Source organism: Theropithecus gelada, chromosome 4, assembly GCF_003255815.1.
Source record: "Theropithecus gelada isolate Dixy chromosome 4, Tgel_1.0, whole genome shotgun sequence".
Lineage (NCBI taxonomy): Eukaryota > Metazoa > Chordata > Mammalia > Primates > Cercopithecidae > Theropithecus > Theropithecus gelada.
The window spans coordinates 119,096,355-119,119,427 of NC_037671.1; the positions used below are offsets into that span (position 1 = coordinate 119,096,355).

At 34.6% G+C, this 23,073-nt stretch overlaps 1 protein-coding gene across 3 annotated transcripts in view; it reads right to left on the reverse strand.

Annotated features, from left to right (window-relative positions):
- Positions 1-23,073, reverse strand: part of STXBP5 (syntaxin binding protein 5) — a 194,690-nt gene that overhangs the window by 24,255 nt on the left and 147,362 nt on the right. For 2 of the 3 annotated variants that reach the window (XM_025382961.1, XM_025382960.1), the window contains 4 exons: positions 12,793-12,843; positions 6,597-6,836; positions 2,846-3,215; positions 2,383-2,548 (listed from right to left, as the gene is read on the reverse strand). In XM_025382961.1, the coding sequence (XP_025238746.1) occupies positions 2,383-2,548; positions 2,846-3,215; positions 6,597-6,836; positions 12,793-12,843 (827 nt within the window). The remainder of the gene's footprint in view (positions 1-2,382; positions 2,549-2,845; positions 3,216-6,596; positions 6,837-12,792; positions 12,844-23,073) is intronic. The other variant, XM_025382962.1, reaches the window with a different exon arrangement.

Sequence of the window (23,073 nt, forward strand, 5' to 3'; positions counted from 1 at the left end):
CAGCAGCTCCTAGAAACAAGGAGGGGCAATAAAAAATTATCTTCTAGAGCCTCTGGAGGGAGTAAGACCCTGCTAGCACATTGATTTTGCCTCAGTAAAACTGATTTTGGACTTCTGGCTTCTACAAGTATGAGCAAGTAATTTTCTACTGGTTTTAGCCACCAAGTTTGTGGCCTCAGGAAACTAATATCCACACAAATTATGGGTTTCTCCAGTCTGGTTGTTGGGAACAAGCACATTCCTGGAACGGTTTCTACAAATCCTCTATTCCTTTCAGATGGTTCTTTTTCTGCTCTGAAAGCTTAGTCACATGTACGTGCTGAATAGCACGTATGGTATACTCAGGGGGACTCTGCACATCTCCAGGGTTCTTTCTCTTTGTAGCTCTTTTCTCTCGAATTTACCTGGTGTCCCCAAACTCTTATTCCTGAGTCTTCAACTTGCCAGGTTTTAACTCAGTACCTTCGCCCTGTGCCATGCTCTGAAAACTCTATTAAAGCATTAAAGCTGGGACACCTTCTTTGTTTCCTATGTCAGAAATTACTTTCCTTCATTGCCTGATGTCCAGTAATTTGAAAACCATTGTTTCATGAGTTCTGTCTGGTTTTTTTTAGGTTGTTTCAGGAAGGAGGGTTAATCTGGTTCCTATTATTCCATCTTGGCTGGAAACTCCATAAATGTTTGTAGCCATCTTCTTTATTTTTGGCTAAAGTTAAAGGAATGCACAATGTAAAAGGGTACTCAGGGAACCAAGGTATAGTGTTTATCAAGTTCATCATAGTCTTCAACAGGTTTTTACCAAGGCATTATTTCTGGCTACTAAAAATACAGAGGTAAACAACATGTCAATATTGCCCAAAGAAAACATTTTATCACAAATCCCTTTAAGATAGTCCATTTTTTGTTTATCTCTGTATCATGAAGGCACACAGCAGATAGTTTAAAATACAGTTTACTACTAAAAGACTATTTCATTTAAACATAAATAAGTAAACTATGGCTGCTATTAATTTAAGAATAATTTAAGAATAATTAAAGAAAACACCAACTAAAGGATAGAATAAATTGATCCCACAAAAGTGATGAAGTTTAGATTTTTGAGTACTTGAATTAGGACCACATTTCAGATGGAAATGAATTAATATTCAATTGTCCATATTATTTCTTAACATAACATTTTGCTAGTGAAAGGAAATGCTAAAAGGAAAATTTTAAGGTTTATCCTTCCAACAGAAAACAAAATTTTACTTCAGAAACTTAGGAATCTTTGAAAAATAACTTTCACTCAAACATAAATGGGAATTTAAATCTAAAATGTCAGATATATAATTTTGTTTTACTCTCAAAGTTTACAATATTACTCAGGACTAGGTTTCCAGTACAGTATAGCTTACTGAAATAATAACACAATGAGGACAACACCTGACATTATTAAGCACCGTCTGTACCGGGGCACTATGCTAAGCACAGTACATGCACTGCCTCCTTTAATCCCTGTAATATCCCCACAGACACCACTTCTCTGCTAATTTTCAAGATGATGCTTAGAGTCATTAAGTAACTTTTCTATGATTACAAAATTGTATAGTTAGCATGATGGACTTGAATTCAGCCTTCTTGACTCTAAAGCCCATGTTCTAAAAATAATAAGCCACAAATTCAAATTTGCAAATGTGTAAAATAGGGCTAACTGCAAAAACTTTCATTATAAAGTTCCTCTAGATAGTACTTTCCTCTAAATATTAAATATCAATCAATATTTCAGCTCAATATTTCCAGAGCTCTTTTACTTTAGAAGGTAAAGCTAAATTGATCATTTCGAATATACACAGAAGCACATACAGCACTCAAATACTTTAAAAACGACACAATTCTGTAAATAAAGAATTTGTATATAGTCTCTCAAAAACAGATCAACCAAAATACTAGAGGAAAACTACCAAATAACAATTTTTTCTTCTGTGTAAATATCCTTGTGAATAGAGAGTATAGGAGATGAGATTACAAAATTTGCCCTAAAATAGACTCATTTATTTTCACATTAACACACTTCTTTAAAAAGGGCTGTGTGTGTGTATAATAGATATTTATTCTATGTAGAGAGTAGGTATAAAATGTATGCAGCAGCTCATATTTCTCTGCCATCACTGGAAAGACAGATATGGATTAGTAAGATGAAACTGCTTATAGCACATGTCTGAAGAAGACACTTTTAATCATGGCAGTCTCAAAGCATGTGCTCTGAAAGTCTCATTCAACAGTCTGGATTTTCCCAAGCAGGCTCACTTGTATACTTCCATGAGAATAAGGAGCAGACAGTACACGGGCCCTCAGAGAATACTTTACCTCTGAAGAAATTATAGTAATATTTTTATTAATTACCTGAAGATTTTCACAGGTCTCTTGACTATAAGTCAGTCTCTGGATTTCTGTAGGTGAAACAAGGTATAATGCTTGTCCATTGTTGGTAAAGCAGAACGTTCTGGCTATCCGCATATTGGTAAGGGGCAAGTAATACACATCCAATAGAGGTCTTAAACTTGGCAAACTTGAGAAAAAAATTAAAAACTTGTTAATAATAAGGTAGATTTTACTCTTGAACACACTATCATTGTTAAAAATGGCAGATACTTCATAATTCTTATGATTTAGTTTGTATACTTGAGTGGGAGATAAAAAAATGGCTTATACTCCTCATATACTTGTTCACTATTAACAAAATAAAAATAAATTCTCAGAGTATAACACTGTATACACAAAAAAAGCACTTCTTTTAAACAATTCTGTAGTATAGTTTGAGGGAGGAAATGCTATATCTGCATTTAAAAAAATATCTAACTCTTACCTAAAAGTCATTATATGTCCATTGGCACAGAAACAAGCAAGGCAGATACTGTTACTCAATGCTACAATATCTCCACGAAGCACAAATGAGGTCTCTGTAATATTTTGCTTATAAGCACAGTTCTGGGTTGGCAGTGAGATTACTTTTGCTTGCTTTTCAGAACATATCACTGCATACTGGTTTTCACTAATTTCCTGAGAAGAGGAGGGGGATACTGAGACAGGCCGCCGTTTTTTCAATTTCTCCTTTTCATCTTTTTCTTCAGGAACATTGTGTTCTCTCCAGGGTTCATATGCAGGTGGTATTAAGCAGCCTGTGGTATCCAGAAATGCCATTCTCAAGATTGCACCTTTTAACCTCAATATAGTACCTAAAATACAGAAGTCTAGTAAATAACTGAAATATTTTAATCAACAGAGTAAACACATTTATTCTAACTTTGACATATATAGTAGATACTCAAATGTATGCTGAATGCATATTGAACTGAACACTGACTCATTGACAGAATTCAGACTTTAAGCATGATGTTTATGAGTCTGGAAAAAGATGTCAACTTACATGCTCCAAATAGATAAATGCCACTAATGATCACTCACAATTTAATTACATATGATAAATTTGGCAAACACGTATCTGATCTTTAAATGAATAAACAAACGACATGCTGGAGTATTTGGAACTATTTTCTCTTATACCCAGCAAGTGCACTACCAGTCAGCAAGAGAGCAAGTGGACAGCACCTGGAGCAGTCAGCGTGGGGCCACATGTGGCTGCAGAGCACTGCGAATGCGCCTTGTCCAAAGTGTGCGAACAACTGCAGTGCATGGTGAGAGTCAAGCACATGCCCCAGCTGAAGACTTTAGCACTCCAAAAAGTTCAACGTAAAATACCTCAATCACTTTTAATAATTACAGGCTAAAATGATAATATTTGGGACACAGTGGGCTAAATAAAATGTTATTAAAATTAATTTCACCCGGTTTTTATTTTTTTAATGTGACTGCTAGAACATTTAAAATTATGTGGCTTTGCATTGCTTTTCTAATAGACAGTACTGATCTAGATGACCAATGAAAAAAAAACTACACATTTCTAACCATTACCTCTAAAATAATAATTCCTCTTAAATGATTTACAACAACTGTCAGATATACTTAAGGCATTATTTTGGTCAGTTTATCATCTTAATGTAGGGGCTACATTTTTTGACTTGCTTCTATTAATGGTACCCTTTCCCCCTATATCCTTGATAATGTACAAATATGCTTTATGCTCACTTCTGAGTAAACTAAGTGATAACATTAATAGAATGGAAGGGAGGGTAGATAACTGAGTGAGCATTCAGTTCTTAAAGATTTTTCATATTTTGTTTTAAATTTATATAAGGTTTTATAGCTTGCAGTATTTTTTTCCATATATTATTTTCTTTTATTTCTAAGCAAAAGAGTTCCTAATGTTCTCGCAAAACTTTTTAGAAGAAAAAATATTCCTTCCTTTCCTCTTTGCATTTACGATTTATCAATAGTAAGGATGCAGAATACAATGGAGCACATATTTCAATTTGAATTTCAGATAAACAATGAATACTTCTTAGTATAAGTATGTCCCAAATGTCATATATCTGTCCAATTCTAAATGCGACACACTTATATTAAAGTATTTGTTATATAAATTAAAATTTGACTGGGCATCCTATAATTTTTATTTGCTAAATCTAGTAACCCTACTCTACATCCAAGTTTGGCGAGCAGATAATTTAATTATTTTAAACAGCTTGGTAGAAAACTTCGAAACACAAGACAGTTATAATCTTATAGTTCCAATTATTATTTATCTCAAAACATATTTAAAGCTAGTTTTTCTTTCAAGATCTCTTATTTTTTATTCTGGTCCACCCAAAGAGTCCTTCAGTCTCTCAAGTTTTGATGAAGTCAGCTGAATTATCCATTCTAATTTGGGAACTGTTTATAGCACATATATTGTTCTAATATGTGGATTTTTTTTTTTAAACCCGCCTAAAATACCGTTAAATGTATGCTTATCCTACAGTTGATGGGACTTTAGCATGTTTCCCAGTAGAGTAGTGGTTAACTGTTGACTCTTCCTCTTGAAGAAAAGAAAAAATAATAGCCAAAGTAGACCACTTTAGGCTCTTAAGCACAGAAATCCATCAGCTTGAAAACATCTCTCTCTTCTCACAGCTCCAATACAGATGACATCAGTGTCACTGGTATATTTTTAAATAGGCATCTTATTAAAAACAAATCTAAAAGATTCCATCATCGAGAAGAAACTAAGTTGCCTTCTTACATATGAAAGCTATTTTTGAATTCACTTTATAGCTAATTTGATTTATTGCAAGTTGGAAAGTATATTAAATACTTTTTGTGTAGTTAACAGTAAATTATCTATAATCCTGCTCACTCATTTTCATTTATTGAAACATTTTCTTCTTATTACAAATTGGTGTATGTTTGCTGTAGAAAATTTAGAAACTACAAATCAGTAAAAAAGTGAAAATAAAAATGACCCCAAATCCTACTTACCAGTGATAACTCCTGTTAACATTTTGATTTTCAACTTTCCAGTTTATTTTATTCCTATACGCATATTTGTTTACTAATAAGAACTGAGATTAGTAAGAATATCATTATGTAACTTGTCTTCTTTAATCTAACAACTTGATATGCAGTATATACTCAAGCATTTATAGAGCAAAATGAATAAATCAAACTGATTATTTAATGTAAAGATGGCTCAGAAATATAATCATAAATGCAGTTTAACTTCTAAATTCCAAAAACTGTAAAAGTCAGCACCAACAAGAGACAGATTTATTAGCAAAATCATGGTTGTTTCCATCTGGATGAGCATAAATGAGTAGTAACAGAAATCAGAATTCTCAGTTATCTCCTGACCTAACAGACTCCACAAACATTTGACAAAATCCAATCTCATTTTCAATATATGAAGTCTAGTACTATTTTTTAAAATTTGCTCTCAAGTCACCTTTTCCTAACACCTCAAAGTAGAAAAATAATCTCAGGTTTCACACTTGGAGATGAAAAATAACCATGTGTAGAATGTTTAAAAATGTACTTTTCTGTTTTTCTCCTAAATTTACAGTATTCTTTTGATTGTGGTATTTGCTTGAGGTATTAGGAATGCATTACTGTAACCTTTAAAACAATTTTCCATAGTAATTATTTTACACATGATCCTAAAGTTTAAAAAAATGGCAAAACTTGAATGGCTGTATAAACAAACAACATTCTGAAATCTTGTTCTATGTATTCTTTCATTAAAACATAAGGCCAGGCTGGGCGCGGTGGCTCAAGCCTGTAATCCCAGCACTTTGGGAGGCCGAGACGGGCGGATCACGAGGTCAGGAGATCGAGACCATCCTGGCTAACATGGTGAAACCCCGTCTCTACTAAAAATACAAAAAACTAGCCGGGCGTGGTGGCGGGCGCCTGTAGTCCCAGCTATTCGGAGGCTGAGGCAGGAGAATGGCGTGAACCTGGGAGGCGGAGCTTGCAGTGAGCCGAGATCCGGCCACTGCACTCCAGCCTGGGTGACACAGCGCGAGACTCCGTCTCAAAAAAAAAAAAAAACAAAAAACATAAGGCCATCACTGATTTACTTTACATTTTATAATTCTTAGATCAATTCAAGAATGAAAAACAAAGGCTTCTATCATAGTAAATCACACCTGTAATGTAACTCTAAGTGTAGCAGCAATACATACCACTTGGAGACACAATTACTGGCTGAAGAAGTCTTTGTTCTCCCCCTGGGGGAAGGTTCAGTGCAATGACAAGCACTGTTCCTAGCGTTGTTCCAACCCATAGACAAGGGGAAGGGGACGAGTCCGTCTTTCGAGTAAATGTTTCACAGAAATGAAGAGCGGAGATCGCCTCTCGGGATTCTTTGTCAATGCTTGTTACACTTGAACTCCGTGATCGGCTAAAGGAGTTATCCTTTACATCTGAAATGGTTAAAAATGTTGTGAGATTGCTCAAGATATAAAATATATAAAATAAGTTGTTTGTGTTTTTTTAATATAAATTTGGTCAAATAGTTAATCTGCAAGAAGACAAAATCTACAGCATATTTAATTTTAACTTCATTTTAGTTGATCCTTGAACATGGGTTTGAACTGCACAAGTCCACTTATACAGGGATTTACCTCTACCTCTGCTACCCCTGAGACAGCAAGATCAACCCCTCACTCTTTCTCTTATTCTTCAGTCTACTCTATGGAAACACAACCGTTGTGATGACCCACTTCCACTTAAGGAATAGTAGATACATTTTCTCTTCCTTATGATTTTCTTAATAACATTCTTTTCTGTAGCCTGCTTTATTATATGAATACATTATATAACACATCTAACATACAAAATATATGTTAATCTACTGTTTATGTTACTGGTAAGGCTTCCAGTCAACAGCAGGCTTTTAGAAGTTAAGTTTTTGGAGACTCAAAAAGTTATATGCAGAGGAGTTGGTGCCCAACCCACATTGTTTGAAGGTCAAGTATAATTGAAAACAAAATTTACTTATATGCTAATAAATTTTTCTTTTTTCTTAAATATACAAACAAACAACTCCACACTCCTCAGAACCAAACCGGGTGCCTCCCGATGAATATGTGAATGTGCAATCCTCGGGGTCCTAGCTGCTTAGCTCTTGGCACCTTCTTTCTCATGGTACTTTGTCTTCCTTTGGTAATACAATCCATGACTGGTAGAGCGCCACAAGTGTGGGTCTTTTCCACTTTCTACCTTTAAAAAACGCATTTAGAAGTACTCTGATTCGACTTTCTAATTTACTGTATGATGGATCTTTTATTTTTTTAATCAATAAAAGTTTAGCTTTTTTCCCATTTTTCTTCAATGCCATTTTAACTGCAATCCACATTCACTTAAGGCGTTTTCACCAAAATGTGTAACTGCCATCTGGCTCACACTTGATACCAGGCAAATTCCCTTACCCAGCTCTGTCTGTAATGACAGGGACATTTTAAAAATTATACTAATAAAACTTTTCTCGTCTTCAGCTACCTTCCCTTGTTGCTAATCCCAAGCTTGTCTCAAGCCCTAGCCTTTTCCTTTTTCTCTTGGAACATCATTTCCAAATACTTCTTGAACATTTTTCCATTTATGTCTCACTATGCAAAACCAAAGCATATAAATTTCCCCAAACCAGTAAATTCTTCGAATGGCACTATTTATATTAATGATACTCCTGTTCTCATAGGCAGAAACACTTAAGATGATCCATAGTTTGGGTTTCTCCCTTTCATTTGACCCATACATCTGATGGGATGCCAAGCCCTAAGGTATTTTATTGGACATTTTTGTTTCCTTCTTTCCATTGGTAATCTACTTCCATTACCCTAAGTTCGGGCTCTCATCACCATTTACTTAAGACAATTCCCAACTGATCTCTTCACCCACAGCATCTCACTACTAACACAACTCAACTAAATTTTATAAGGCATAGTTATAATTCTGTGGCCTCAATCTAAAAAATCCTTAGTAGTTCCTCTTTATTTAATCATACTTATAATCTTACTCAAGTTTTTAAGACTCTTCACAAAATATCTTTAATCTACCCTCCTGGCCTTATCTCCCAATGCTACCCTATTTCAGTTCATTGTGGGAAATAAATAGAGCCACTCAATTTTCTCCAAACATAACCTGCACTTACCTACTTTTAGGCTTTTGCTTGAGGTATTCTGATAGGTGCCTTTTCTCCTACCTATCAAGATTCTGCTTATTTTCCACCTCAGTTACTGTCATCTTCCTAAAGTTTCTCCTGATTCCCACAACCTATATAGTTTCTCTCCCTCTTGAATACCTATAGCTATGTATCTCTCCCATGACACTTAGAGTACATTTGTTCTGTAGTTACTTGACTTTTCTCATGCCTCACTCTAAAGTGACTGGAAGTATCTTGTAAGCAAGGACTGTGTCATTTTGATACCCTGTGGAATTTAGCACAGTGTCTTGCATGTGAAAGGAATTCAATAAACACTTGCTGAAGGCAGATTTATAGTTAAGAATGTCTAAACCAATGCTTCTGCTATACCATTAGGATTTATTAAAATTCCCAGTAGCTTCTACTACTTACATCTAATAACTCCTTAAATCACATGCTTCAATGCTATTGTGAAAGAAAGGACTCTTCAAAATGTGAAAACTATAAAACATGTTAAAGTCTTCTAAGTTGTCCTTTACTAAATAAAAAAGGTATAGCCAAATCCTAGTTACACCCTACAAAAAGTTTTTTGCAATCAAATTTAGATTCATAGATTAAAAATATCCCCTTAAAATAACTATATGTAACATAATTATGATTATAGGTAGCCTCTGAAAACAATGTTATTAATTATGATAATACTATGGATCTTTTTTTAAACTGTAGTCTCTAAAAATATCTTTCTTTTGCTTGAGATTGCATTCCCATTATTTACAAATTATGATATGGTAGAAAAGAACTACTTACTATAAATAAAACAACTTTCCGTAATCAACACCTCAATACAGAAAGTCTGTAATATGATACTGATTACAAATATTTATTAACTCTTTATAGTTTCCAAAGTTATTTTAGCAAAATACATTTTTAAAATTTTACAATGATAAATACACTTAATTTGGTACTTGTAAAGCATACATATACAAGGCAAATGAACATTTTCAGCTGCGATGTAGTGACAGTAATAGGAAACAATGATATGAGAAAAGTTGATAATAGAGATTCCACTGTAAATTAACCTGTAGAAAAACTCTTACTGATAACTATTAAAATTACAACAGGTGATTCACAACAACCTATACTTTAAATGTTAACTCATAAGTCAAATGAGCAATGTTCGAATTTAATAGACTAATTTAACTATATAAAATTCATAACCTAAAATTACATTTTTATTACATGATTTATCTATAAAAATTAAGATTACCAAAGCAACTTCTAAAGCTAGATCAAAACGGAAAAATCGACTGAATAAGAGTCAAGTTTGAAACTGACAGAGATAGGTTGCTTATTTTATTATCTGCCTAGACTTTTGGAAAAAAGTCAGAATTTTCAGCAATTCATGAATTACAACTTCCACTTACTCCTTTTAAGTTAAACATTATGGGTCTCTGTGGGCTCATTTATACAAGTTTGGCAAACTAAATAAATGGAATAAAAGTTTAATTTTAGTAGCTCTAGTAATAAGAACAGAAGTGAAAATAACTACCACTAAGCAAGGCCGACCATATGCCAGGCACTAATACTTTACATTTATCATTTTATTGAATCTATGTAACCACCTTGAAAAGTATTATCATCACAATTTAACAAATAGTTAAATAGAGGCTCAGAGAGGTTAAGTGACTGGCCCAGAATGGCCAAGCTAGTATATGGTAGAGTCAGAATTTGTGTCTATCTCCAAGTCTAAACCTTTCTCTTAGGCAACTCCAGACAGCCATATCACCACTATCATACAGCTGGAACACTATGGTTATTATTGAGAATTAAAATTCTAGTTTAGATGTCAGAAATGTGCTTGAATATGTGATCTTTTTAGCTGATCTAAACTCAGACAAAATTTGTCATGAATGCTTCCATCCAGCTCTACCTGATACAATCATGCCATAAAATCACTGTTTTCATGCTACTGTCTGCAAACTTACAACATGCTATTTGTATATATCACTTTCTCCTCCCCACAGACAGCCTTATTCAACAAACTTTTATATTCCCAAATCAAAACATAATGCCAAGAGATGAATCTGTTCAGGTAAAAATTAGGGCAAGAATCTAATTCATATCAAAGTATATAATGGTTCTGATGTTTGCTTCCTATGGCTGACATTTGAAATGTGACAATCAGAAGTGTAACAAAATCACCCATGGTTTCTGACTTCTGGGTTACAGAATCCAGGATGGTCAAGCTATAGTGAAAGTACAGTGCTGCACAACTTCCCCATAAGCAAAAATGAATTCTATTCACAGAAGCTTCTGGAGCTGCACAACAGCTCACGGGCCTCAGTGCTTATCAACATCTGGCAGTTTGAACCTATCAATATAGTTGGAGTTACTCCCCATTGCCTCCCTGACCAATGTAAAATAATTAGCAGGCAAGAATCTCCACCAAATAACAGTTCAACAATAAAATGACTTGAGGGACACAGGAATGTTACAGACATATATTAGTCAAAGTTATAATTGGCTTATGGCATACATGGGCATGCTAGCTAAACCATAAACTGAATAGTCTATAAAAGCACGGAGTACACACTTTGATTAAATTACTTACATCATTTGTAAATGTGAGTATGCTTTAAAAAATAATTGGCTGGCCGGGCGCGGTGGCTCAAGCCTGTAATCCCAGCACTTTGGGAGGCCGAGACGGGCGGATCACGAGGTCAGGAGATCGAGACCATCCTGGCGAACACGGTGAAACTCCGTCTCTACTAAAAAATACAAAAAACTAGCCAGGCGAGGTGGCGGGCGTCTGTAGTCCCAGCTACTCAGGAGGCTGAGGCAGGAGAATGGCATAAACCTGGATGGCGGAGCTTGCAGTGAGCTGAGATCCAGCCACTGCACTCCAGCCTGGGCGACAGAGCGAGACTCCGTCTCAAAAAAAAAAAAAAAAAAAGGCTATGGTATTTTTATAGTTTTAAAAGTATGTTTACATGTGTTTACCCAGATTTTTAAGAAACTAAAATACACAAAGCCACTTTAACTAGTAATATTTAATGCTATTGAAATCCTGGGCCTCTGAGAATCTGATGAAAACTCTAGATTCTGCTATAGGGGAAAAATGCACATTGTATGCCTCAGATATATTTGGTTTCAAATTATATGTTTTTTAGTGGAGAAAACTATGACCTCAAAATGTCTACTATCCTATATTCTATGATTAACTCTTGTTCCCTTATACTAGTGATATCACAGGGTTCTACTAAGTTGTTTTTCCTATGAATGAAACTTTCTACAAATGACAGTGGAATATATTGTATGCCTACTCACTCATAATCACAGGCTTTCTGTCAGCATAACTGGGGTAAGATAATGATTTGGAAATGCTAAAATTAGTACGTTTAAATGGACCAACACCTAAGTTTGTATGATGTATAAGAAACATAGTCAAGAAATCCAGAGAACAAATGGTGGTGAGGGGTGTGGGCTAATGCAACGGAGAAAACTCAGTTATCTCTAAGATAGAGGTGGGTGAAATCATCCTTACACAATCATACCTATTTAGTTAGAGGCAACAGAAATTTCTTAAATAAAAAATGAGTTTAAAAAGATACCATGTTTTATATGTATTACATGAAATCTTACTTTTATCTTTGTTGAAATGTCATCTGTCCCTACATGATATCAAGGAGCTGTTTGTGGGTTGGATATAAAACAAAACGAATGTGTGAATATATTCATTCTGCTTTCATAATAAATGAATTGCACAGAAAGTGCTGTGGAAGAAATATAATATCAAAAAGTTAGTAATGATGACTCTTGCTATGATTCACTGTAACATAGAAAAACATTAATCTATTTTAAATATTAAATATTTCATTATATACAAATAATTTTATAGAGTTCAAAGTAGGTTTTCAGATGGTTAAATGGGACATAACCACTTTTAATACAAATTAAAATTGCACAAATTCAATCTTATGCTAAGTTCTGTTTAGACATAAAGCATGAGAGGGCTAAGAAAATACATTCTTTTGGTTTGCTTGAATTTGTATTATAATTGTCTTTTTAAATTTACAGATGCATTCTAAAGACTATTCCAAAGAATGTTTAAACCTTAAGCATCTTAGTCATTTTAAATTTGCTTTCCAATGACTATCTTAGAGTAATTATAAATCTTCTGATTTCCCCGTCTTCCCATTATAGGGAGTTAAATTATTTTGAATATTTATTTTACTTACCTAAATCAGGCTTTAGGTCAGTAGGTAAGCTTAACTTTCTTGACATCTTTGCTGAAAAATAAAAGACAATTTTAAAATTCTGAAGAACATTTGATTCATACTAGTATCAACTGATTTTCAAGATAGAAGTGAATACTTTTATTACTAAAACTAGATACTGAGATAATTAAAAAATGAGTAATATTAGGAGTGGAAAGTAAATCTTATTTTCAACTTTTTATTTTCTAATTTTTTGAGACAGGGTCTCATTCTATTGCCTAGACTGAGTGCAGTGGTGCGATCACAGCTCACTGCGGTCTCAATCATCTGGGCTCAAGTGATCCTCCCACCTCAGCCTCCCAAGTAGCTGGAACTACAGGAATGTAACCACTGTGCCTGGCTATTTAGGATTTTTTTGTATAGATGGGGTCTCACTTTGTTACCTAGGCTGGTCTCAAACTCCTGCCTTGGCCTCCCAAAGTCCTGGGATTACAGGCGCGAGCCACCATGCCTGGCCAACTTTTAAAAAATTTGTACTTACTTGATGTAATATATTTTTGTACTTAACATTTTTACTTTAAGGAAGCCTTTTAAATTGTAACTTATAATTATTTCTTAGGCTCACAGGAAAGGGTTAGGCTTTTCTGAGTGAGTAAAAGTAACTTCTCAGAAGAAAGGTGTTGCAGACAAGGAGAATAGAAGCCGAAGACTAAGTTGGGGTATGTGATATAAAATCTTTCCAGCTTATCATCATTATAGCTATTGGGTTCATTCTTTTTTTTTTTTTAAATTGAGGTGAATTCTTACTCTGTTGCCCAGGCTGAAATGCAGTGGTGTGATCTCGGCTCACTGCAACCTCCGCCTCTCAGGGTGAAGGGATTCTCCCGCCTCAGCTCCTGAGTAGTTGGGATTCCAGGTGCAAGCCACCACTGCCAGCTAATTTTTGTATTATTAATGGAGACGGGGTTTCACCATGTTGGCCAGGCTGGCCTGGAACTCCTGACCTCAAGTGATCCACCCACTTAGGCCTCCCAAAATGCTGGGATTACAGGAGTGAGTCACCATGCCTGGCTGGGTTTGTTACTTTTTAAGTTAATTTCTAGTTTATAGGCCAAATCTATATCTAATCAAATTTAAGTATTTGATTACATCATACAATATCTGACTCAACCACTCCTTGATATAAGTTCTCTCTTCTATTTATATTTTAGTGAAAAACAAAAACTGAGTAAGATCATGCATAATCTAAAACTACGGTATTTACATAAGATGCAAACCACAGGTATCTTTCTGTAACATTGGAAAAAGAGTGAATGTATAAACTTACTGGAATCCACTTTCCATCCTCAAAATCAGTTATTGTCTTAATCTAGAAAGTGACTTAAAGTTAGGGGTTGTTCAACTATATCTATTATGTTAGTGGTAGTGCATGCGTAAAAGAAAAGTGCTTCCTATGTGAAATTTTCAAAAAGCATTTGTTTGTTAATACAGGAATGCATATATTAGGTTAAATTTTGGACTGTTAGGAGATATTTAAAGCACAGACCCTGCTAGTCCATAAGGGCGCCATGTAAACAAAGAGAAATCCAGTCATAGTACATGACTTCCACATCTAAAAAAATGACAAATCCAGTGTTAGGAAAGAGGCATTAGGCAGACTGGGAAGGAATGGGGGTTCGAAGGGACATCAAGTTTTCACTTCTCAGCTTCATTAACTTAATTAGTATCCTTTAGCAAACAACAATGGGTTAAATTTATAAAACAGTCACCCTATTTTCACTGACGTAAAAAATTTCAGTTAAAAGAGAAAATGCAATACAAAATTAAAATGGCCAAATAACATCTGTATGTAGTTGATATCACATACATGGTTGTTCTTGTGCTTGAAATCCAATACCCTTAAAATTAAAAAATATTATATCTCTAAAACAGTCCTCCAAAAGGCAATATTAAACACTGAAAAATCCAGAGATTTTTATCAAATATCATAGATGCAATACACCCTGACTGATAAGTAATATGTATACAATGTGCATGATGTCAGATGTAGAAAATAAATTTGGCACAGTCTAAAGATAACTCTTTTAGAATCATATGATATGGACGCCACCTCTCTAGACATCACTACTCTGATTTGATCAAGTTATTTTAAATCCTGTGATTCTCAAACTTGAATGTGCACACCAGTCACATGGAGATCTTGTTAAAATCCACACCTTGATTCTGGGACTAGGGCTTAAGAGACATTTCAAACGAGCTCCCAGGAGCTGCTGATGCTGTTGGTCTGTGGATCACACTTTTGAGTAGTAAGGTCCTTAGACACTAAGCAACTTCATGGTAGTAACCAAGACAAAATTATTAATCCCAGTATGTATACATAATTAGGCCCACCAAAAACATTTTGTGAACAAGCCTTAATAAATGTGGAAGAGTAAGTATAGTGGTTAGGACTGGGTTTGGAATCAGCTCAAACCTAGGTTCAAATCCACTTTAACTAACTACTCCATGTGTAACCTTAGTAATCACTTTGCCTCTCTAAACTTCAAGTTTCCTCATTTGTAATATGAGGACAGGCAGTTGTGAGGATTATGTAAGATGACATAAGAAAAGAACTGAGCATAATACCTGGCACATAGTATGATTTAATAAATATTATTATTTGTTGTTAATAACGAGATATAAACTTTTTATAAAATGTAGAACACTATACAGATGAGCTATTACTACACTTGCAAATAACCTAATGTTCCTTCATTCTAATTCTATGGCAAAATTCTAAGTAACTAAAACAAAACCATAAAAAAAAATTAGGACAAAAGTATAGAATGCAACGTACCACTATAATAAGCTCAACCTTTTAAGTTCATTTCAAAAACTAAACTCAATATATATGGCTAACCGAAGAAGAGTAATAACTTCGGTGATTTATAAGATAAAAGTAACAAATTCATCTCTAAATACATTAAACGTTACATACATATTTTCATCAATTAGGAATGTTTATTTATCATATTTATGCTTTCATTCACTATCTATACATACATTGCTGCCAAAAAATATACCAGCAGAAACTTTCCTTCTGAATTTTCTAGGTACATGCTTTGGATCCTCCTTAGGATTTCTACTAAAAGTAATTTTATATAACCTCAAATATTCTTAAAAATTTAAGTTAGCCTCTCCCATAGAAGTTTTTTTCTAGTACTATTTTTAATTTCGTTATTATGTAAAAAATACTAAATATAACTAACCAGCTTTCCAAATAATTCTGTTATTCTAGTTTCAACATTTTTTTGAGAGGTTAAAATCACACACAAAATGACTGGGAAGATTTTTGAATAATTTTACTATAAACATTATGTAAATTTTAATATAGTCAATTTATTATTTTCTCCTGAAACACTTTGCAAGTGGATATCCACAACCTGGACACCAACTCTGACAGATATGTAAGCCATATTGCTATTATATTTGGATGAAATTATAAGCAATCTCCTCGAATGGAGAACTGGAAATGACACTAGATTAACTTTTGTTATTTTGTGTTAATTCTAGATATCAAGTAATATTTAAAAATATAGAGCTAAGAGCTTCCATGAGTAGAGAAAAACTTGTTACATGTGAAGGTGTGAATATTCATTTATTAAATATCTACTGGGCATATGCCCGTAATGTGTCAGAGCGCAGGGATATACTTCCGGCCTCTCATTAGCTCACATTAGATGAAACAACTCAAAAATGTAGTATGTACTACTCACAGAGGTAGGCATAAAGTGTCAACTGGAGTACACGGATTTATACCTATCGCAGTGTGCAACACTTATCTAAGACCGTGGGTAGTGGAGACAAAACCGGCAAGAGACTTTGTACATTTTCACAAAACAAGATGTTCCCCAAACATTTCTTTTTTGGTTAACAGTATATTTTCTTTTGATGTAAAACTTACATACAAATGCAGAAATTTTAAAGGTATATTCACTGGGTTTTGATAATATATACATCTCTGCAACTCAAACTGTTGCAACTCAAACTGTTGCAGAGAACATTACCATTCACCCCAAAAAGGACATGCATGCTTCTTCCTAATCAAACCCTGTCCCATTTCCAGGATAACCACTGCTCTGATGCTTTTTAAGCACAGATCAGTTTTGCCTGTTCTACAACATCATACTGATGAAATCACAGTATTGACTCTTGTGTAAGGCATCTTAAATTCAGGATAATGTTTTTCACCTTCTTCCTGAAAATATTTTAAGACTTGTATTTTTCTTCAATGCACAGAATGAATGTAAATACACATCCTCTTAATTAACAGATTCAGAGGGCCATATCAGATTATATTCTCTTACTGTATTTTATGTTATACATGCATTTTTATCTTTGAGTTATTTTGAGTTATGTGTTTTCATAGCAAATTTGGACAAAAAAGAATAAAGAAACAGAAAAAAGGTCGCTATTAATGCCCATAGTCAGAAGCAACATTTTTGCGTATTTCCTACCAGTCACTTTTAAAAATACACTTTTCTTTACATAGTTGAGATCAACTATATAAAGAAATCTGTATCCTGCTGCCTTTCACTATTAAAATAAGCATTTCTTAATGTCATTAACTGTCAGTATATTTTAATGGCTGCATATTTATATGAACACTTATGAATCAGGCATTTTCCAATTTTTCAGTATACACAGGAACAAAAATGTTGTACATAAATATTTGCATATAGTTTGGATTTCCTTAGGATAGGGTTTTACAGGGGGAAATTAATGCCAGTACTACTCCCCCAAATCTCAAGGAGCTCTAAAATGTGCCTTTAATATTTTTTCAAAGGTATATTAAGTATAATACTACAAAAACTTCTGTTTAGATGAAAACAAAGAAAAACATATGTAACTTTGTTAAATGTCAAAGTTTTGCTCACAACTATATCCCCTCAAAACTTAAGAAGTTGGTCCATTTTGTCACTGTATTGAGTGCAGCTGAGAAATCTGAATGTTAACTAGTTATCACCTATCTACCTCTGAATCTTGTCTATTTTGCATGCATGCCTTTCACAGAGTGGGGGTAGGGAGTAGGGGGAAGGAGGTGAGGGAGAGGGAGGAAGGGAGGGAAAGGATTTAAATCCTAGGATGTCTGTAATGGGTTTCTTTCCCTTGCATGAAGAGGCATCTATCTAAATGCTTCTAAGTGGCAGGCAGGAGAACTGTGCAGTATCTACCAAGGCTTTGTCTTGAGTGGCAATGTTGACTTTGGGTTGTGATCACATATCCTTACCTAATTCCGGCTGAAACTGAATGGCCATGCTTTTCTTTGATTTCATAAGTACTTTAGTGTAAAGCTGAGAAAACCTCAGAGAGCAGTTGTTAACCAGATATAACGTCATGACTAACATTTAAAATTTTAAACTGCTTTTGTAAAAATAATTCATTCTTATTATAAATAATTCAAATAATGCAGAAAAGCACACATTAAAAAAAATCACCCAACATCCTACTAACCAGAAATAACCATTAAAATTAGTTGAACATCCATTTAATATCTTTGTATAAATACAGATAGCCACTAATATTTGCAGAAACATGTGATACTATATGCTTAAATACAATAAACATTTGCTTTTCCTTACATCTAACTAAAGTGAAACTAAAGTAACTACTATATTTCAAACTTCTTTTTTACTACAAGATATATCATTTCTTTTTTTTTTTTTTTTTTTTTGAGACGGAGTCTCGCTCTGTCACCCAGGCTGGAGTGCAGTGGCCGGATCTCAGCTTACTGCAAGCTCCGCCTCCCGGGTTCACGCCATTCTCCTGCCTCAGCCTCCCGAGTAGCTGGGACTACAGGCGCCTGCCACCTCGCCCGGCTGTTTTTGTATTTTTAGTAGAGACGGGGTTTCACTGTGTTAGCCAGGATGGTCTCGATCTCCTGACCTCGTGATCCGCCCGTCTCGGCCTCCCAAAGTGCTGGGATTACAGGCTTGAGCCACCGCGCCCGGCCAAGATATATCATTTCTTAAAAGCTCTAAGGATAGGAAACTACATTGAGGAAAACATTCAGAGGTTGAAATATTTCCATAACTATTAAACAGTAAACATCGGCTCTCAGCTATGAAAGATCAGGAAAGTAGCCCTCTTTTCCTGTTATGATCAAACATTCCTTCTTCTTGATTTTTATTAGTTATATTATTTTCACATTTATAAGTATTAAAACATATTGTATATTACAATCACAACTTGTACAAAGGTTTAGTGTAGGTTTTAAGTTTAAATGGATTTAAAGATCAACATCAATCTTCCTGCCATGGCTTTCCATCTCTTGGGTTATTTTGCTGTAGTACTTAATTGTGAAACTTTCACCATGAGGTAGTTTTTAAAAACTACCGCTATATTCCTTCATGGTTAGAAATGTCTGCCTACTGTCTTCATACTTGAAAACTGTTCACCTTCATCCTTGAAAACTCTTTACCTCTATTATTTAGGTATTCTTTCACTGATACCTACTTTTTGCTATTTCATTCCTTCTATTAACTTGGCGTTTAATCTGTCCTTCTTTTTCTAACTTAAGACAAAGACTTGAGATCATTGCTTTAAAACAGTTCCAATGCAAGCATTCAAAATATACAGTTCTCAGGACCTAGCTTCAATCTACGGAGATTTCTAGGACTCTTGTTGGAGCAGTTCCTCTTCTTTAGCAAGTATTTCAGTCACGCCAGCAACCCAGAACTCCATTGTCTGCCTCCTTAGCTTCTGACATCGCAGCTCCACTTGTGCTGCAACGGGAACATGCTGTCGCAGAAAGCTGAGCAGAAAGGTGGGAGAAACGTGGGGCTCACCTCATGTATATTCATTTTCTCAAGGATGACAGTCCTGGAAAGCCTGTTGTTCAATGCCTGGAAATACTAAGCTTGTATCTTTTGACCAATTTTTACAGTTGTTTTTAGTGGGTGGCTAAGTCCTAAACCTAAGGCCTAAAGTTGAGCTTTTGGCTAAAAGTTTTTTTTTTTTTTTTTTTTTTTTTTTTTTTTTGAGGAGACTCACCCTGCCACCCCACGCTAAGTGAAGTGGTGTAATCTTGGCTCACTGAAACCTCCGCCTCCTGGGTTCAAGTGATTCTCCTGCCTCAGCCTCCTCAGTAGCTGGCATTACAGGCGCTCGCCACCATGCCCAGATAATTTTTTTGTACTTTTATTAGGGACGGGGTTCACCATGTTGGCCCAGCTGTTCTCGAACTATTGACCTCAAGTGATCCACCCACCTCGGCCTCCCAAAGTGCTAGGATTAAAGGCATGAGTCACTGCGCCTGGCCATATATCTTTCAATTTTTGCGACTTGTGGGGAATACACTTGCTTCAGGTCTGTTTAGTGAAGCTCCTTGATGGCAAGACCACAAGAAGCAGACCCATCTCTGGAGAACCTCTAGTCAGTCGGTCCTCCTGGCTTGTACCCTGTACTCTGCTATAACTTTGTGACGATGGGGTTGTAGACTTTGTCCAACAATTTTGTGATGTTCATATTTCTAATTCCCAGGAGTCCCACAATCACTTATGAAACTCATTTACCCAGCTAGCTTGTTTCACTGTACTTATCAAGAAACTTCTGTTCATGTCTTGAAGTTACTCATCTTCTATTGTGACCTTCAAACTGAAAGCATGCCATCTGGGTGAGTTCTTGGAAGACACATTGTTTCTGTTTTCTTCTTCCACTGTGTATTCTTCAACCCTTGCCCCTGACAGAAGGTTTCTTCAATCTGAGAAAAACTCGTCTCAGAGAGTGTAGCCAGGTGGTTAAGGCGGGTCATTGCTCTCTTCTTATAAACCTGAATAAGGACATCAAACTGTCTGGTTGCATAAACAGTAAAGAGCTGCATTTGCTTAGTAGGAATAATGAAGTTATACCTGATCACAATGATTATGTCTGCAATGCACATTTCAATACCAAGGAAAGATGTATGATGTCCAAGAGAAGCAAATTAAACAGATGTTTTGTAATTTTCCTTTACTGCTTCTACCCATTGTGTCCACATCTTTTTTCTAAAGTGTTCTTGAAAGAAAAACAGAACTATAACTTCACTTTTTGGAATTTGAAATTTATAGTAAAAAATAAAGCAAAGGTAAAAGGTAAAAAGAATTATTATGACTGATGAAGCTGTCATAAAAGTAAGTTGATTTTTGTTTATACTGAGAGTTTCAACAATTATAATAAAATGACAATATTACTTTTGTCACCACAGGCAGAGATCCAACACGACTCTCTTGAAAGGGATAATGTTGGAATGTATTTGTGTTAAATAAAACAACTGAGATAGTAAAGGAATTTAAAAAACTCAGTTTGCAGGATATAGCAGGGAATCCAAGAGGAAAAGTGGAACCAAGAAGTAGAAACTCTCTTGTCAAGTATCACATGTATTTTAGTAGCCATTAGAACTAATAATACCAATGTCTATCTCCCGTGCTAAAATATTCCAGGAGTTCAGAAACAGAATTTACCTTGCAAAACACTTTATATATGTATGTTTCCAGCATTTAATGTGTGCTTAATAAACACAATGAATAAATAATTGCAATGAATAAAGGAACCAAAACTGTCATTGGAATTTTACTTCTATAGAATGATAAATTTCTTCACAAATGAAAAGAAATAAAGTGAAAAAGAGGGCAAATTAAATACAGACTGTAAATCAAAAAGATGACTTTTGGAAATACCCATAGAATCTATACCCATTGCCTGAAATGGAGGTAAATCTTTAAAGAGATATCAGTACTTGTCTAGTAAAGATTTGACTATGCCAAGTTTTTTTCATTCTTGAACTCGCAGAGCTTTTTTCTTCAATTTTTTTTTTCCTGACCCATCTGCTTTCCAAGCATTCATAAAACTTAATGTCTAAATAACATCATAATTAAACTCTTTGCAACATCTCAAAGAGAATTCTGTACAGAATACAAGGTATTACATAAACCTAACACAGTAAGTGTTATGGAATGAATTGCATCCTTGCAAAATTCATATATAAAAGCTGTAAGCCCCAGTTCCTCTCCTATATTTGGTGACAGGCCTTTAAAGAAGTGATTAAGTTAAAATGATGCCCTTAGGCTGGGCCCTAATCCAATTTGATTGGTTCTTATAAGAAGAAGAAATGTGGATACACAGACACCAGGGTCGTGCTCTGCATAGAAACCTATATGGGGATACAATGAGAATGCAGCTGTCTGCAAGCCAAGGAGAGAGGCATCAGAAGAAATCAAACTCACTGACACCCTGATCTTGGACTTCTAACCTCCTGAATTGTTTAAGCCTCTTAATCTGTGGTATTTTGTGGTGACTGTCCTAACAAACTAATAAAATAGGTAATGACAGAACATAAATTGCCACATTTATAGTTTTGTTCAAATAATAGTTGACAAAGTTTAATTTCAGTAATGTAACTTTAACTCAGACTAATTTTCTTTATGCTAGGAAGCAAACTACAGGTTATTTCTAGAAAGGTCACTGCATAACCTTTTAATGTAAAAAAAGGCAGTTCAACAGAGAGGTAAGTACACATACAGTAAGTACAAGAATATGAAACACAGACTTTCCAGCATATTTTATTAAGAAATCTGACAGAAAATACATTCAAAAGTAAAATTTAAATTCAAATATATAATATGCCAATACTTTTCAATTTTTATTCATTCTAAAAAAGAAAAATAATTTGTTAGTACTCAGACTCATATAATAATTTTGAAGTATCTGCCTATCAAATTCAGTTCTTGACCAATTAAGGTCAAGTAATAATTTTCCTTGAAAACAGAAAATATTAAAAACACCTGTAAAAAATGGTATCATTGTACACTACTAATTATCCCTTTCAAACTGAGCGTGTCTTCTTTCAACAGCCATCTTGTGGATTGAATATAAAAGCTAAATTCTACAAATTCAATGGCCACGTTTTAGGTTTAATACTGGGGAATGTAAAGTAGAAATACCAGCACTACTTTGAGTTTTACAATGAATAAAAATAATTTGATAACACTACTTAATTTAATACACACTTTTTCATTCATATGGCAACGAATCTAAATGAACCTCTGTGAATTTATTTTTTAACTTGTAAATACAAAAGAATTGAGAAGACGCACAAGAAAAAGCAATAACATAAGAAAGAAAAAGTGGATACTTGAGTATGAAGCATGAAACATGCTACACATAGTAAAACAAGACTCAAAAAGCCTGGATTCTGGTCCTGAGTCATTACCATGGAGCATTACTTTGGATGTGTAACCTAACTTCTCTGACATTCAATTTCTTTTCTTGAAAAATAAAGGTGTT